The sequence below is a fragment of the Haliaeetus leucocephalus genome, unplaced genomic scaffold (assembly GCF_000737465.1).
Source record: "Haliaeetus leucocephalus isolate CR32 unplaced genomic scaffold, Haliaeetus_leucocephalus-4.0 Scaffold184, whole genome shotgun sequence".
In the NCBI taxonomy this organism is placed as follows: Eukaryota; Metazoa; Chordata; class Aves; order Accipitriformes; family Accipitridae; genus Haliaeetus; species Haliaeetus leucocephalus.
In genome coordinates this window covers 1,372,742-1,390,615 of record NW_010972620.1, presented here as the reverse complement: position 1 = coordinate 1,390,615, position 17,874 = coordinate 1,372,742, and the positions used below count along the sequence as shown (strand labels likewise).

The following is a 17,874-nucleotide window of genomic DNA, read 5'->3' as shown; positions in this document are numbered from 1 at the left end:
ACCGGCTGCCTTCGACGTGTATCTCCCAACGTGCCTGCTGCAACAACTTCTCCTGTAGCCTTACATAAAACATGAGGATCAAAGCACTCGGTCTTTATTATTTTAAGAACTTCATGTTCCTTAAAATAGTAATTGCCCAGTTCGTGGGTGCAGACCATGACTGAAAGCTGGGTGCGAGAGCAGCCTGGTGTTGAAAAGAAATGAAAGGGATGTGCTTTTCTATCACAGATTAACCCCCTTTTCCACTTCCTAAGGGCTAGTTCATTGGATCTATAAATAAGCGACATAATTCTAGTAATAACACAGAGGTCATAAAAAATGGAATTCAGTAATATGAATATTGATATTGGCATAGGAAGAAATGCTTTAACTCCTTTTTGGAGACACCATCTTCCTGCTGTAATGAGGCACCTGTTAACACTGGCTGTTATGGCAATAAAAATAATAAATAGTATGTTTTATAAACCATAAAACCTACTGGAGAGGCAAAGTGCGCTTTTGTTACGGAAATACTACTTGAAACTAACCCATTTAATAGAAAAGTCACGTTTAAGCTGCTTTTGATAATGGTGTGAAAAGAGGCTTTGAAGTACTCTGATGGATCAGTACTCTGCTTGAGTGGGTGCCTGAAACAAAACAGATTTTCACCCCTATCTGATGTGAAATCTGTGGTAATGAAAAGTGCCTCTTCTTCTGCCAACTTGCAAGGGTTATTACAGATAGAAAAAGTTGCACCTGCTTTTGAATGGCTTTTGTGGGATACACTTTCTTCCAAACAGGAAAATCTGTTACCGCTCACTATAAGCGGGAATGTGTGTATGCTTTGGGATTGTTCATGGGGAGGGAGAGAAAAGCTTCCAGAAATGAATATGGAAAATTACTGACTTTGGGGAGTTCCTGTTTAACGTTGTTCAAAGAAAAAAACCTCTGGTTTATGGTGATAGAAGTTGTGTGTAACTGATCTCATACAGCCATTTGTCAGAGCCTTGAGTTAAGAATATCTGCTGGAATCAGTGGACAGCTTCTGAAATCGTTTGTTAAGTACCAGTATATTTCACAGAGACACGTACTACTTAGAAAAAGAATCTCAGAATCAAGCCCAAGGAAAGTATTTCTCTTCCTAAATAATATTTTCTTAGCTAGACAATGCCAGAGAAGACAGATTACCCAATGACATTGAATTTGAAATCCAGCAGTGATTTTTTTGAAGCATTAGATTCTTTTTTTTTTTTTTTTTAACCTAAACAGGTAGGAAGAACAAAATCACAGGCACTGGCAGAAAGAAAGACTAGATATGAACAGCTTTCTGATTTCCCTCATTCTCAGTCTAGCTCAAATGAGAACTTGGGGCTTTTAGAAGTGATCTGAGAATTGCAAAAGCTAACTGCATGTGTCAGAATTCATGCACCTTTTCAAGGATGATTATACAAAGATCAAGCTTGTACTGACTTTATCGCTGCCTTGCTTTCATTGAAATTAGCCAGTGAAACTAGCAATTTTTTTTATCACCTTTATGTTGGTCTTTAAATAACCCTTACACTACGGCCATCAATATTCTCTCTCTGAATATTTGTTCTCTTTCTGAAGAGTCCTAGGCAACGAAATGAGGCATTGCACCAAGTGGACAATGAATGGAGCACAGGTCTAAAGCTAAACTGAGCTTTTCTAGCTAAGTAATATAGCTGAGACAGTATTAATAATGAAGTCCCTTTTTTTTTTCCCCAAGTAGTTGGGTCTTGGTCTTCTCACTTTAGGCTTGTCATCAGTGTGACTACACTGACTGCAGTAAACTGTCAGAGATAATCAGGTAGAATGGGAAATGGCTCTTCTAAAATTTCAAACCATGACAAAGCCATTTTAGAGGAACGGAACCAGACCTTGATTTTGCATTTAACCAGACCTTGATTTTGCATTTAACTACGTATTTTAGATGTGTTCATCAATTCAGATGGCGCTCTGTTATTTCCTCATTCAGTCTGGCCTTCTTTTACCCACGTGAAGTATGGCTGTCCTTCTTCTGCATGTTTAGCTCTGTAACTTGTATGAAATCATTGCAGTATAAGGCTGGACTAGGGAGACCTTCCTGAGAAAGAACAGAAAATCTCGCACCATACTCCATAGAGAGATAAGCCGTGACTTTGCAAATGACTGAAAAACATTTATTAACAAAACCTCTTGGTAGACTAATGATTTTCTTCCAAGTGTCTAATTAGTTAATAGTAAGACATTCAAAGAATAAGGTACAATTGATGTTGTGAAGCATGTATATGCATACTTTTACTAAAAAAGTGTTTACTAGCAATGTCATTCTTCTTCCTATCTTTGCTTTGGTAGAATTACTAATTTCTTACGCTTATCAGTTGTTGGTGTTTTCTAAGTTACGCCATCACAGCTCAGCATACTTTCTGCAGGGTTGTCTTATAATGTTAGATTGTTTACTTGGTGTTCCCCAAAGTGTTGATAAAAATAGATTATGTTTAAAGAAGAAAACAGAAACAAGGCTTGTGTAAGTATTTACTGGTGCCCCTTCCGTATGTTGTTTCCACATGCAGTAAACCCAATGGGAAATACTGCAACTAAAAATAGGCCAAAGGAATTGACTGTGCTGAGCTTCACTGAACTAATACTACAGTGATCGATAGCTCACTAATGCCTTAGGTTTGAGAAGCTGTACCAGCCAGCCACAAAGTCTGGGAACAGTCATAAAAGTGATATATTCATTGGTTGCAACAATGACTGTGCAGTCTAAACAAAGGAGGAAGAAGCCATTTTACCCTCGTACTAATGGCTTCATTGGTATTTGGGGAACAACTAACTACACCTAAGTTTCCCTCCTCACCCTTCATGACTGTTGCATCTCTTTTCTCTCTGCTTCCCCAAAATAAGTCTTAAGTCACTCAATTCCCATCTCTTTAGCAGTGAACTTATTTTTGAGCAGTGACTTCTCACGTTTGAGTTGACTGAAAAATTCTTGGTAGACCAAATTAGAAATTGCATTGAAAGTTCAATACAGCCTTGCTGCGTCTTTTGCAGTGGTTCACATCAGTGGAAGGGAATGTAAGACTAGGTAACAATTTAAGTCTCTCTTACCTGCAGTGGTTTTTACATTACTTATGCTGATGTGCATTCTGTCACAGTCAGGTTAATAAACTAGTTACTGGATTAAAAAGGTACTGTACATAAAAGGCATAATATGTAGGAGTGGTGAAATTATCAGTAGGGAATTTTTGGAGGGTTGTGTACTGGCTTTGCCCAGATGCCCTGAAGCTGCTTTCTGTAGTTCAAATTTAAAGCCCCCCTTGATAGAACATGGTAAGCAGGGAGTTAATTTATGGAGATACCAACTAATCTGGAAACAAGGGGTGGATCAAATTGGAAATAAGAGAAGGGAACACAAAGAAATGACGCTAGAAATAACACGTCAGTGTCTGGGCAATCATGCAAGAGGAAAAGCAAGGAAAGTTTTGCATGGTTCTGTGTAACTCCTGACACAGCATACCTCTTTTCTAAAGGAGAAAGGAAGAATACTTGTGCCAGGTGGCAGCGTTCTTACCTAGGAATCATTTTTAACACAACATACACACAGGCAGGACTTGAACCATGATAAGGCAGGTAAAAGCCCAATATGCTTGGGGGCATATAGACACTATCACCTTCTAGGTAAGCTCTGTCCCCATCTTTTTCTGTGGCAGCTATGCCCTTTCTTCATGCCAAGTTAAAGATAAATATCAAATAGAAGAAATGGCTTGTTTACAGAAGTTACATTACTTAATTATAGGCGAAAAAGGCTGTATCTTCAAATAAGTTGCAGAAGCTGTTTGATTTGGGGGGGTGTGTGTGTATTTTTTTTATTTTTCCTTCTTGGTTTTACAGACAGGAAAATGAGACATGGGGTGGTGAAGCGACTTGTCTAACATCGCCTGGTAGGTCAGGTAGCACAAAAGTACGTTTTTACGGTTGATGGCAAAGCCTTATAATTGATAAATAGGGTGCAGTGTAGCAAGTGTTTTTATAGTGTTGGAAAATTGCTGTTTAAGGAAGTGAAGTCAGAAAACTGCTGTGTGCAAAATGAAATTTAGATGAAAATGTAGACCCTGACTATAACCTGTAAAAGTCATAGCTGACTCTTCAACTGTTAGCTTCTTATTGTCCTTTTTGTTGTTCTTGTTGTGCTAATTCTTGAGGCTTGTACTTTCTTCCATGTTCCAAATTTCTGGCTCACAGCTAATAGCAGGGAAGCAACAGGTTGACCACTTGCTTGTTGGGTAAGCAGGCAGTGAACAGAAATAACTGAATAAAGTGTGTCATTCTCATCACCCTTGACAAGGATATTTCTGTTAGCGCTCTAAAGGGCTTTTCTTTAACCCCGTCCATTAAAGCTGACAGGATGGGTAGTGATACCAGAGCTCTCTAAGAGCGCTGTGCTCTTTGTAGCAGTCATTGCTTCTTTGAACATGTTCAGTTTGGCCCATCGGATGCTTTTTGTGCAAGGGCCAACTTCCACTCCTGGGCATAAAGGGCAAGTGTTGTCATGTCTGAGCCAAGGCTTTTTAGCCTAAGAAAGAATCATATTAGTGATCAAAAAAGAACAGTTTTAGTTCTTGAAACAAGATTGGTCTGCAAGATAGCCAACATATTTGCTCCAATAAGGCTCTGTGTTCTGGAAAGCTTAGGACTAGATTTCTTCTTCAGTCTTTAATAGTGTCTATTTATTTCTAATGACATCATTGCACTTCATCAGTTAGAGCATATGTTAATGGAATACTTGCATAATACAACACGATAATTACAAGAGAGAACAAAAGGCCTGTTTGCCTACACATGTGTATGTTAGGAAATAAAACTCAGCATTCAACAAGTAAAACATCAAAAGCAGCTTGGTGTATAAATGGGTTACATGATGTGACCGACATGAAGCTCTACTGAGACAGCTCATGCGACTAAGCTTATTCATGGTTTTCTTCAGTCATTAGCTAATGATATCTTGCTCAAATGCCTATGTGCTCAGTGTATATTTTTAAGCACAAATTGTGAGTAAAAGAGGGAGAATGTAAAAATCTTTAGTGGCTGAAGCATGGCAGTAGGAAGTTAAGAGGTCAGCAGTGAGAGCAAATCACTCTCCACCTTCCCACTTGTATACTACTCTGGGAAGTATTAATGAAACATACTTTATGGTAATGTTGTACTATTAGTATGCTTTAACACAAAGCACTGTTGAGAAACTTTTTAGTACTTTAGTCAAGTTACAAGGAATACTTGGATATGCTGATCTCTAGTGGTGTAGTTTTGATTTGTCTAGTTAGTGTAACAGAGAAGGGAAAAAAAAAAGGTCTGGCCAAAAGTAAAATACGAGCAGGTATGGAATCCAATTCTAATGGTGAAAGTTTTGCCTTTCCCTGACATAAAATGGTATATGTTTTTAATAAATAGAATTGGTATGTCATTCTTAGATTTGACTGTTAGGTACTACTGGCTTTGGTTATTCATGGCAATTTCTGAGGAAAAAATAGATTTGAGTATATGTGCAAAGAAAACTTAGTTGTTGTATCTCAATCACTCAGTTACGTTGTTGTATTCTGTTGTGAAAGAACAGGATTGTACTACTCCCTTCTTTCTAAATATATAGGATCTGGGCTTAAAATCATGGGAAGTATGCTCTTGAGTCAGATTTTGTCAGATACTGGCATTTTCTCAGTCATTTGAGCAACCAAAATACTTTTTATTTGCATGATACTCTTTACAGCAGCAGCTTAAAAGTTCAGAAGCATACTGAAGTCAGTAGACCTTCTGTTTGCATACAGAAAGAGATTTCATCTCTTGGTAATGTTCATAAAATTTGCGTTCCTTTGGTAGATAATATTTACAAAACAAGTACAATTTAAATATTTGCTCTGTTGCTCTGCAAGAGCTACAGGGGTGCTACATGTGTATATAATACCTACATGCTTTAGAGGACTCAAATTTACTGTACAACAAATAATATCAGTACAGGTCAAGAAAAATGCAAGTCTGTGATAGCAGCAAAACTTGCTTTTTAACTTCTGTAGACCATTTTAGTATAAGAAGAATGAAAAATGTATTATGCAAGCAGTCTCAAAAGGGGGATTCCAGTTTCGATACAACTATTCAAGTAATCTAGCATGCATACAGAATACCGTGACGAATTTAATTCTATTGGTACAGCCATCTGGATGACTGCAATGGCAATTTGCTAACATCAGCCGTGACTGAATTTGCAGGTTTCTGTATTTCAGTCTGGAATAATACTTGAGCAGTCACTGGGGCACATAAGGAGTTACGCCATTACCCACTCCAGATAGATAGCACAGCTGTACCGGGAGTTTTGTTGCAAGGTTATGTTTTTTCTCCTACTGTCACTTTTTTCATTCCAATGGCACACAGTGTCAGAACTCGCTTAAAATCTGAGCAAATTTTAGGATTTTAGCGTCACTCCTGATGGTGCCCTTCCCATGGGAAGCCAAGAGTAGGATGTGGGGGTATGAAGTGTTTTTTCCAGTTGCACAACTTGTGCTGGCTGCACCTTTATTTATCATGGTGATGGCCTCACAACAGAAACACATGTCCTGGTCCCGAGAGGTGGGAGTGCTGTCATTCCTCCTGAGCAGATCTCCCAGGATGGCTTGCAGCTTGTTCAAAACACAGCAGTGCATTTTTTTCTCTTGTTTGACTGGCAATGATGACTCCTTTACACTTGCTCAGTGCCTCCTGAAATGGTGGATCAGGTCTGAGTTTCTGCTGGTGTTTCTGAAATGTACCTGAAGTGTAGGCCAGGACTGTTAAAATTTCTGGGCTGCTCAGGGGAGTTTTTTGCACTTTTGTGCTCCCTTCTTTTTGGGGATTCTGTCTCTTAAATATGAAATAAGTGTGTGATCACAGCTGAGATTCCTGCAGTGCTGACTGTCAGCCCTGCTACTTATAGGAAAATTCATCAATATTCTGTTGCTTATAATTACTCTCAATTTTATTGCCAAAGAACTTGTTTCTTTGGGTGAGGGCAGGAGAAATTTACTGAAGTTTTTAGTGCTGAAATCTGAGTTGGGTTCCTGGTTTTTATACTTGAACTGGGAAGGATGATGGACTAATGCTTGTCATTCACTTATTGGTCATATCTCTTTGTGCAGATTTGTGTTAAATGTGAGCTCTGAGCTTTTTCAGAAAACATGCTTGTTACTATAACGAGCAAGAACTGTGTTTGATAGAAGGCAAATAAAACCAAAAATGGCAGTTTTTGGTCTCCCGGCTGGCTGTCCTGTGAAATTTAGGAATTTGGGAAAGCGTTCAGAGGGAATCCATGAATCTCTTATCCGTAGCATTACTGCAAGAGTTTTTCAGAGTTCAATTCCATTCCTCCCGCCTTGACACAGTGTTCCCAGGCACACCTGAGCTTCTCCTGAAGTCTTCCAGAACCTGTTTGTCCAGGCTGGAAACACAGGCTCCCTTGCACAAAACAGAACTGCTTTGGCCAAATGCCTGAAGATGGGGGTATTGGGATCTGCATGCACTCACTGTAGTGCTGGATTCTCACTAAAAACAAACACAAACCACTAGCAGCCATCTACCTGAACCCAAGGCCTCTTCAGTGTTTGGTCATGGTCCTGCAGTGTTGTTCCTCAGTGCAGGGTGTTTCAAAGTACATGAATTGTGTGTGTTCATGGACATATGAAACGGTGCGAAGAAAGGGAATAGGAAAGAAGAAGCAATATTGAGGATGCGGTATTACAAACTGGCTAACATAAGCAACTGTTTATAGAGTTAAATATTAATTGAAGAGAACAATGTGGATCAGGAAGAGCAGTTGTGATGAGAGCACTTTTCCTAAATCTGATCTCTCTGCCTCAGAGTTATTGATGGTGGAAAAAAAAAAAGGGATGCTGCATTTGTTCCTTTACTGAGAACTGCTCCAATATGACTGCACTGTTAAGAGACACACACACAAAAATTCTTCTGTGGTTAGCAGACCTGACTACAGGGGAAAAAAAAGGCTGGAACAAAGGACCAACTTGAAATACTAACTTTCCACAGGAGCAGCACAGGTTGTCTGAAGCTGTAAGAATAAATGACAAATTATGAGAGTATAGTTTATGATGTGGTTCTTCAAGAACACCCAGTGTTTCCATTAAAAAAAAAAAGTATTAAACTTGCTAGAAGTTTCACTTCATATCTAAACTGAGTGGTTTGAAAAAGCAGTCCAACCTGATTTTTCTTTGGTTTTGGGCTGCTGCTTTAGTATTCCTTACCAGGGCTTAAGTTGCAGCGGCAGATTTCTCAAATTGCTAAGACAGTTCAAAACAAGGGCAGCCTCAAGGGTCTGAAAATGAAGACAAGGGAGGGGAAGCCCATGGTCAGACTCCTAGGAGGGGGTTCATGGAGGGTGAGGGGAGTGGGACGCTGTCCTTGTTGAAGCGTTGGCAATGATGTATCATTGTGGATTACTCCAGAAGATTTAAGGTCTTATCCCCAAATGGTGCAGTTCAGAACATGGCAGGCCCCTAAAATGCTGAGAGAGGAGCGGGCAACTAATCCCTTAGGGCAGATCTGTTGTACACTCAGGTGGAGTGGAGCACCTGTGGCTGAGAGCCTTCTCATGTCAAGGCATCTGTAGGTGCTTCTGGCCCACCCAGCTCCTAAACCCTCCCCAGCACTGACCCTTCCCGCAGGGAGTCTGACAATGCTGCAAGTGAGTGAATCTCCTTTTTATAGCCGTGGGAGCCGTGCCTGTAGGTGGGGTGGCTGGCTGTGAACTCTCCGGTTACACCCGCAGCCTGCTCCCTCCGTGTCGGGGAGACTGTGCGAGCAGCTGGTGTACGCTGGGTGCAGAATGCATCGAGTCAGCGTGGAGCAAGTGGCAAGGTGCTTCTTCCGACTGTCGAATCATCGGTTTCCCTCCCTGCCCGGCAGCCTGCTCGGCTCCACTCGCCCGGCAGACATTTGGCTCTGACGCAGCCTCGCATTGTTGCTAGCTGAGCGCACCTCAAATTTATTTTCCGGTGAATGCAGTTTGCTGGCGTGACTGCGCGTCCCTCCAGGTCCCGGGAGAGATGGCTGCCGGGAGTGCTGCGGATTCAGGGTTATGCTGGTAGAAGGTGAACTGGCAAATGCTTGTTGGTCCTTGGGGTCCTGAAGCCCCTAGACGGCCTGTGTTCAGCAGAGGAATGTGGTTTCCTGGTATGGTGAATTTAAAATGACTCATCTGTCACCGGTGGATCCCAGTGCAGACCTTGGCATGAGATCATCCTCGTTCTGCAACTGGAAAAGCCAACTTCAAATTACTTCTCTGTGCGAACTTTCTAGGCCTGGCTCTCCACTATGCCTCTTCCAGAATTTTTCCTTTGTTTGTGAAGGGTTTTTTAATGAGTAAAAGGAAGGGCAACATCAGGGCCTCTGACTTTTGAACTTGTTCCTTTCAGTACTTGTTATCTTTATTTTATTAGCCTATCTAAATAATAGCCTTTATTCTCTGCAGTATCATGGCTCACAGGAATTCTCAGAAATTACTTTTTAAGGGGATACTGTCATATAGGAAGAACACTCAAAATCTGGTTGGTAGAAAAGTTAATTCTTAATGAATTAGTATATTAATGTGTACAGAAGTGACATTAAATATTTTCGCAGCTTAAACACCTCTTTAAAAATAGGGTTTCCAACACTTGCACCATATGTCCCCTTATTAAATTCTCCTCTTACTGAATAATGACATTACCCTCTGAATGACAGAGGTGCTTGTTACATGATCTGACTTAGAGATACATCTGGAACTTGGCCCTCGCAGGGCCTCAAAATAGAACGACCGATGCAGGAAGAACTTACTAGAGGACTTGTGAGAGCTCTTAGTACAAACCACTTCCACCCTTGCCAGAGCTTTGACATTGTCCAGTGAGCATACTCAGACAATGCAGGGATTTATTTTTTCTTGCATTTCAGTGTTTTCCTCTTTGTTATGCTATCCTGTCACCCCCTTCTCTCTCCTCTGATATTTACTGACCTGGATCCTCCCCTAGGTGAAAGTGAATATATCCCTCAGTATGTGGCATTAGTAACTCTTTAGGTAGCCAGTGGGAAGAACACCACCAGCAAACCTCATGCTTCTGATGGGATTAGGCTTCCCTGAAAGTTTTTTGTCAGGTGTTATCTATAGCACTGGGTGGGTTCTGAGAGGTGCTAAGGAAATGTCTCTGGTCCCACAGGCACTTGTTTGAATTGGAGGAGCTCCATCTGAGGGGGGTGGGCTGGTGGCTAAATGCAAGTGCTACATGCAAAATCAGAAACCCTGTTGTAATTAGACAGGTATTTCAAAGCCTTAAGCTCGTATTTGTGAGAAGTGAGGGTGAAAGACTCATACATAAGCAGATTTTTTTAGCTTACTCTCTTCTCTTGCCTGCAGATCTGGAGTGTTAACACCTGCTGTTAGCTGCCCTGCATGAACCCAAGAGGGTCTGAACTTCTGATACACAGCTGATACTGCTTTTAGGACAGACCTGTAGGGCAGCTTTTTCTCACCAGGTATATTGAGCTGAGCTACCAGCAAGTGCTATGTGATGTTTTTAACTTCTAGGAAGGCCAGTCATCAGCAAATGGTCCATCTCGTGATAGCCCCAAGCAGCCACAAGCAAGAGAAGGAAACGTGGGATACCCCAAGCTCCGGGCTGGTTATATCCCTATTCCCGTCATCCACGAGGGCATCGATGGCAGACAGCAGCACCCATGCTTTTCTGCTCCGCAGCCCGGTGTGCAGCGATACAAGACAGAAGCCGTGCCTACCACGGTGCAGGCACAGCCACCTCTAAGGGGGGCCTATGTCGGCCCCGAGTCCCCTCCACGGGGACCGACGGAGGCTTCTCAGACAGATAAACAATGTGGACAGACAACGGCAGCTGCAGCAGCCCAAGCGCCGGCCACACATGGACCCGAGGTAACTTGTCAGTGTTGCTGGGGTGTGTTTGCATTGGTCTTCGCAGCATTTATGACCTGAATGTCACACGGGTAGTTTATCCTTCAGAAAGCCGAACTTGCCACAGGATTACATTTTCCCAATACTTCCAGAGTATTAAAATGCAAAAGTGCACAGTCACGGCAGCATAAATACATAATGTTTTTAGCATCGCCCGCTTTCATTCTGGAATGATTCTGCACAAACAAATGCATGTAAATGGCTTCTGCAGAAAGGGTGCCTCTGAGCCGTGCAGGTCCTGCAGCAGGGGAGGATTGTTTTAGGGTTTATTCTAGTTCCACCAGAAGCGGAGGATACAGGTAAGTCTCTTGTGTTCTGCACCATGAGTCAGAAACTGAAGTGACAAAGCGGGAGAGGAAAAAAAAAATGAAGTGGCCAGTTAGCTAACAGCCCAAGCCATCTTATAAGTTGTACTGCTGTGATCTTTGCTTTCCAATTCAATACTTCAGTTGTATTAACTGTATAGATTTACATATATACAGCTTTAAAAGTGAACTGTAAAGTATTTTTGTCATTCAGTGGCATGTTAAATACTTTTCCAACTATGAACTTCTAAAAAAAAAAAAAAAATTAAAAAAAATCACCCTGCTTGGTTTGTCTCAGAAAGTGGGATTTTGGTTTGCCTGTTCTCTGTAGAGAATTAGAAGAATTGGTATTCTGGTAATATATGGAATTATCAACCTCATTTTTATTCAAATAAGATGAGCAGGAAATTCAGCCTTCACCAAGCTGAAAATATATCATCAGGTCTGTAATTCAGCAGTGGTGGCTTTCTCTGAAACCTGTTCAGAGTCTGAACAACATAATTAAAATTCTGTTAGCAGGTTTCTCAGCTGTCTTGACTAATAATGCCTTGTCCATGCAGTACCAGGACAAAGGGCTCAGCTTTTCATCTACCAACACCGTACAGCTTTGTACACAGAGTGGCTTCAGGAACATGTCTCCTGTGCCTCTTACTGAATGCAGTCCTCTGAGATAACTACTGAGGACCTCAGAATTTACTGTTACAAACTTAGGCAGTGCAGTGTGGGTATCAACTGACCAGGGCCTGTGACTGCCTTTAAACCCCATGTCAACAAGGCCACCAGTAGTGGCAGTGATGGATACCATGATACAAACTAGCATTTACTTATTTATTAAGGCTGCTGTTTCATGGGCAGCTGAGTGGTTCACCAGCACCAAAAGAGGGGTCTTAGTCCCCTTCCTGCCTTGCCTTGCCTGCCCTTCTCTTGTCTTCTGGCTGTGTTGTCCTGCCCTCTCCTCTGCTAGCTCCAGTCTGATCTGGCCTTTCACTGAGCTGTGTAAAAAAACTCATCAGGAAATCAGTTTTTTCCCTCTTAGTGAGTGAAACTGGTCAGAGAATAGCCTGACAGCTGCTAGAGTTGGTGCAAAGTAGGTGAGGTGATGGATTGGCATAGCAGGAGGTGGGAGGGAGCTGTAAGCAAACAAACTGCCTTTCCCCAAACTACAGCCCTGCAATGTGGAACACACCAGAAACTGGATTCTGCAGTAAGCCTGATGCTTGCTTCTGCTAACAGCAGGTCTAAGCTAGTGCAGCTGTTGCTGCTGGTGCCAAGGGGCTAAGGTGTTAGAAGGTCTTAGGAGGGAAAAGGGGGCATTAGCCATATGTTCATTGCCATAGCCTGCTACCAAATTAATTACATGATTTAAAAACCAAACCAAACAAAATCTATTAGTGTGACCAGAATCAGAATTCTAAATGTGTGCCTCTGTTAGGGGGTTGTTTTTTGTCCCCAGCATATAATTTGTTTGCTTAACTTTATTTTACCTCAAATTTAACAGGTTTAGACAGGAACAGCTATGCAAAAGCAGCAAACATTCTGACTGAGCATCCACTCCCTGCTTATTTGAGGGCTGGGAATGCTGTAGCTCAGGTTTCTACTTGCTATAATGATGCTCTCTCAACTTCTGTGGTTTGTCTAGTCAGGCCCTTGGCCAAAAAAACAAGGAAGTGGATCCCGTGCATGATGGAAATATGAGTTCAGTTTCTATGACCATCTCCTTGTTTTCTCTTTGGAAATGAAAAGTACTGTGAGCACAAAATGGTTAAAATTTAATAACAGATTTTGTTTTCGTGGCAGCCTCAATCTCCTGGAGCTTCTGATTCTCCAACGGTTTCCCCTCAGTCCTCTGGCAGACCCAACGCAGGAGGCCATCAGCTTCCTCGCGGTTATATTCCAATTCCCGTGATCCATGAAAATATCCAACGGCAACCAACGCAAGTCTACCATCAGGCACAGAAGACTCACTACCCTGCCCAGCAGAGTGAATACCAAGCCCACCAACCAGTGTTTCACAGAATTCAGCCAGATGAGAGGGAGCCTAAGACAACACGAGCGCAGTCTCCCTTCAGAGTGTCTCAGAGAGGCTCATCGAGCCGTGAAAGTTCACCGGCCAGAGTTACCACCCAGATGCAGCCCCCAGCTCCCATCAGAGTGCAGACAGTCGTAGACAGACCCCAGGTATGTAGAATGGCAAAGGGAATTACCTGCCAGGTATTTTGTTCAGTGTGGCTAGAGCTGAAAAATTAGCTTGTACTAACAGGTACATGAAAGCATGTAAAGCAGTCTCCATTTCCAGATTTAAACAAACTGGGAGATACTGAGATAATATTAGCAGTAAGTTGCCTTTCCACCTATCAGGATTATGGAGTCTTTGGATCACTGAAATATGATTTAACACACAATTTGATTTTCCTCTCATCAGAGTATAATTTGGTGTAATTATACTGAGGTCACTGTTGCATTATGTTTGTGAGAAGAAAATCAGGTCCATGGGATTTGTGGCATCTATGTAAACACACCTCATTGATGTCTCAGAACCATTTAGGATAGCATCAGATGCACAAATTAATTTTAGTTATGAAGAAAGAGGATCAGCAAAATCTAGTCTTGGAGCTTGTTGTTCTTCCTACATGAAGCATGCTCTTGCTCATAGAACATGTTGCTCATTGAACATTTTTTCCATATTAACATTCTTAGTAAAACTACAGTTAAAGACTATGGGGAATTTGACAACTGTGAGTGTGTGGAAGGGGCTATGTATAAAAACAAGCCTTGATTTTTCTCTCTGGAGAGATTTCCCATTGAAAATGACAGGAGCAGAATTAGGTTAGTATTTTTGAAAACACAGGTGCTAGGACAAAACCAGGAAGACTTAAGATTCAATGGCATATTCTAGGTTATAATGCTAATTTATTTTTATGGGTGAGAATTTGACCTCCCTAATAAAATTTTGTATTTAATGGGTAAAGCAGTAACAGGTTGTCAGTGCAGGCCATTTACTTGGTTTAAATACAAAATTAGGTATTTTACTTCAGCCATCTAAATCCATGAGAGTTGATCTAGTACCTTTCCAAAATCACTGTGTATGTGCACAAATAAGGGGCTGGCAGGGGAAGGAAAATACAGATCTCTTGAATTCCAGTTTTCTAAGATTTCAAAACTAATCTCAAATTTCAAGAGATTTCTGATTTGATGACTGTTAGATCTGTAGTAATCCTAGGCATCGTCTCTAATCGCAACAGGGTAATAAGATTGACATAGTAACCTCTGCATGTAAGTACTCTAAAGATAAAATCAGTAAAAATAAGCACTAGCAAAAAAGTGTCCTGAAAACAGGAACGGGATGAGAATAGCCTAAAATGTGATTAAAACCTAGCAAGCAGTTGGCTTTTCAAGAAACACCAGCTCTTATGCTGAGGATGAAATCTTGACACTGCTGCAGCCAGCTGGCTGCAACAAATCTTACTGACTTAAGTCAGGTGAGGGCTTTGTTCTAAGGTCCTATCTTATAAAACTGCTTGTAGGGCTGATCTTAGTGAGCATGGGCAGGGTTTGGTGGGTTGAAGTTTAATGTCTTTTGGGAGGCAATTGGTGCTTGTAATCTGCAATAGCTTGAAAACAGTAACTGAACTCTTCAGCACAGTGCTTTTTTTTTCTATTTTAAAATGGTAAAATTCAGCAATGCCTAGGAAAGATTAATTGTTTGGCATGTGCAAAAATTGCACTTTAGAAGTACAGAAAATTGGATGTTAGGTTCTTTCTCCTTCTTTAGAAGGAAATAAGGAGCATCGTTCATTGTGTCTCAACACAAACTTGCCTTGCTTACCAGGTTTCTCAGCAAGTCCCACCTCAAGAGCCACCAAGACCATCCCCACCGCCTGAAATCAAACCTGAAAACAAGGCAGTCCCACCACCTGAAACTGAAGTGCCATCACAATGTATCCCAATTCAGGTCACCCACCAGGAACCAGATTCTAAACTACCACCCCAGAAGCCTCCAGCCATGGCAGAGAAAGCTGATAAAAAGATTCCCTGCCCAGCTAAGATTGTTCCTCCACAGGAAAGACCTCCTCCTGAAGAAGCGGCGACACCGAAGACAGTGGAAACAGGAGAACCTCAAAAGCATCCTGGTGTTTTGAAAGTGGAGGCAATTCTGGAGAAAGTACAAATGCTTGAGCAGGCAGTCGACTCCTTTGAAGGCAAGAAAACTGACAAAAAATACTTGATGATTGAAGAGTATTTGACCAAAGAGTTGCTAGCTCTAGACTCAGTGGACCCTGAGGGTCGTGCGGATGTGCGCCAGGCCAGGAGAGATGGTGTAAGGAAGGTCCAGAACATTTTGGAAAGACTTGAACAGAAAGCAGAAGATGTCCCAGAACCTGTTCAAGTTGATGGACTTCAACCAAATTTGCCAGAGCCTAAGCCACCACAGGAAATCATGGAGATTGAACCTGTGGTAGTCAAGAGCAAGGGAGATACCAGTAATAAAGATGCTAAAGAGGAAACCAAAATGGAAAGACCTCAGCCTGAAACTAAGGAAGAAGTGTTTACCAATCTCGCCACCACGACAAACACATCTAATAATCCAACTGAACCGTAGCCACGTGCTGAAATTAAAATCTCTCAGACTTTATAACTTAAAGTGTGTTTAAGTGAATTTTAAGTTGCATGCATTTCCAGAGCTCTTTTCAACTGGTTTTTAATCAACATAGCAGCTTGGGACACAGTAAACACTTTGTGGGGGAAGGAGGGAGTTAGAAAGTAAGCATTTATCCTTTATTCTTATACTATGTAAAAGACATGTTTCAAAAATAAACCCTGTACCGTAATCACTTTTAGATCAGCTGAGTGGAAAAAAAACCAAAACAAATACTTCAGGGTTAATATTGATGCGTGTTGTTTAGGGTGTATTCTTTTGCAGGTGATTTTTGTAAAATCAGTGGCCTGCATTGTCAGAATACCAGTCCTTCTATAAGTATAGCCACTCTTAACAGTAATGTTTTTATTTTTAATGTTCACAGTTGGGCACTTTAAGTAATGATGGATAGAAAGTGTGTAAGAAAATGTAGGGATATTTATATGTGTGCAGGACTTCGATGCTATATTTTAAGAGGGAAATAAAATAATATAGAAGCCTAATTTAGTCTTGTGGTTTTATAAGCTGGAAATGTAAGGGTGGTAATTGGTTTCAGATACACTCTTCTAAACATGGAGATTTCTTTTAGTACACCATTGTAGTTAGTCTGACAGCTGCTTTCTCACCAAGACCAAAATGTGCCATTCTCCATTCACTTGCTTCTCCTTTCTACTGTCATTGCTGTATCACATATGTGGATTGAGGAAAGAATTTGGCTTAGCACTTCCTTCCCCCCCGCTCTGCTGTGTGAGTCACCATTTAGCAGAAGTGTTTATAACATTAAGAAATCCATATCTACTGCTATTGTCTTACAGAAATTTACTTTACAGCATCTTAACTTGTTCTGCAAAGTCATTATTCTTTTATTAACAACTACTGAATTTCCAGACTAACACACCTTGTATTCATAGAGCTAATATGATTAAGAGGTAGTCCTCTCATTTTGTGAACAGTTTAAGCAATACTTAGTGGTTGTTCTAAGTGATTAGCAACTTACACTTAAGCAAGGGACATAAACCATACTTCAGCTACATCTATTTAAAATGAAAGCAGCAGAGTCAGACCAGTGCAGGATGAGTGCAAGGGAGGAAGGAATCCTAACCAAAGTCCAGAAGTTACCTTTGAGTTGTATTTGTAAAATGAACAGATCTTTTTTTACCTGATAGCATATGTTTAGAGCATAGGAGGAAAACTTTAATATAGCTGTTCAAGACAATTGATTACTTATTGAATTGTACTCTGAATCATGAGATTAGATTGGAAATTATGTTTAAACCCTTCTGAAAACCTGGTTTTAAGAGGCAGGTTGAGAGTGGTCATCTAGAACTGTCACTCTTCATATTTTAAAATAACAATAGAGCATGTAAATTGTAATGCAACAAGTGTTTTGAAATAACAGTTGGACAGTGGACTGTCTGCTTAGTTGTAGGTAGAAGGTTGATGCTGCTTTTAGTTTCATTTTGATAGTCAACACCACCAGATAAGAATACACAATGTCTTGTAACCATTTGGCTACTCCAGCTTTTGGAGCAGCATTGTAGGTATTCTAGCAGAAGAGGTGTGAAAGTTCATCTGCCTGCTTAATTCTTGTATGAACTTATTTTGGTGACACATTGCTCCTCCAGAATTACATTTCAGTTGAGGACATGCGTCTCTGATGTCATGTAACAAAAATACCTAAATCGAGGAAAATCAGCCATGGATTCTTACAATTAAGCTATAAGCAAAGTCTGTGGGAGGTATGAGGCCCTATCTTCTGGTTTCCCTTAGTAGCATACTAAAGTAATTAATATCAAAACCACCTCATTAGCTGAGATGGGAATGTGGAAATTCAGATTACAGTCATAAAAACATACCATTTACAGGAAGTTAAACAGGTGCTATCCTTTTAAAACATGTCATCTGCTGCTAATGGAGCCTGATTCATGTTATACTAGTCAATGTTGGTCAGAGTAGGTGGAGTC

The 17,874-nt window shown here is 41.0% G+C and overlaps 1 protein-coding gene across 1 annotated transcript in view; it reads left to right on the top strand.

The window, feature by feature from the left end:
• BAG3 (BCL2-associated athanogene 3) overlaps window positions 1-16,413 on the top strand; it is a 17,319-nt gene extending 906 nt beyond the window's left edge. Inside the window, exons 2-4 of the mRNA XM_010564972.1 lie at window positions 10,574-10,930; window positions 13,072-13,452; window positions 15,104-16,413. Of these exons, the coding sequence (XP_010563274.1) occupies window positions 10,574-10,930; window positions 13,072-13,452; window positions 15,104-15,874 (1,509 nt within the window). The 3' untranslated portion in view covers window positions 15,875-16,413. The remainder of the gene's footprint in view (window positions 1-10,573; window positions 10,931-13,071; window positions 13,453-15,103) is intronic.
• The last annotated feature ends 1,461 nt before the right edge of the window (window positions 16,414-17,874 follow it).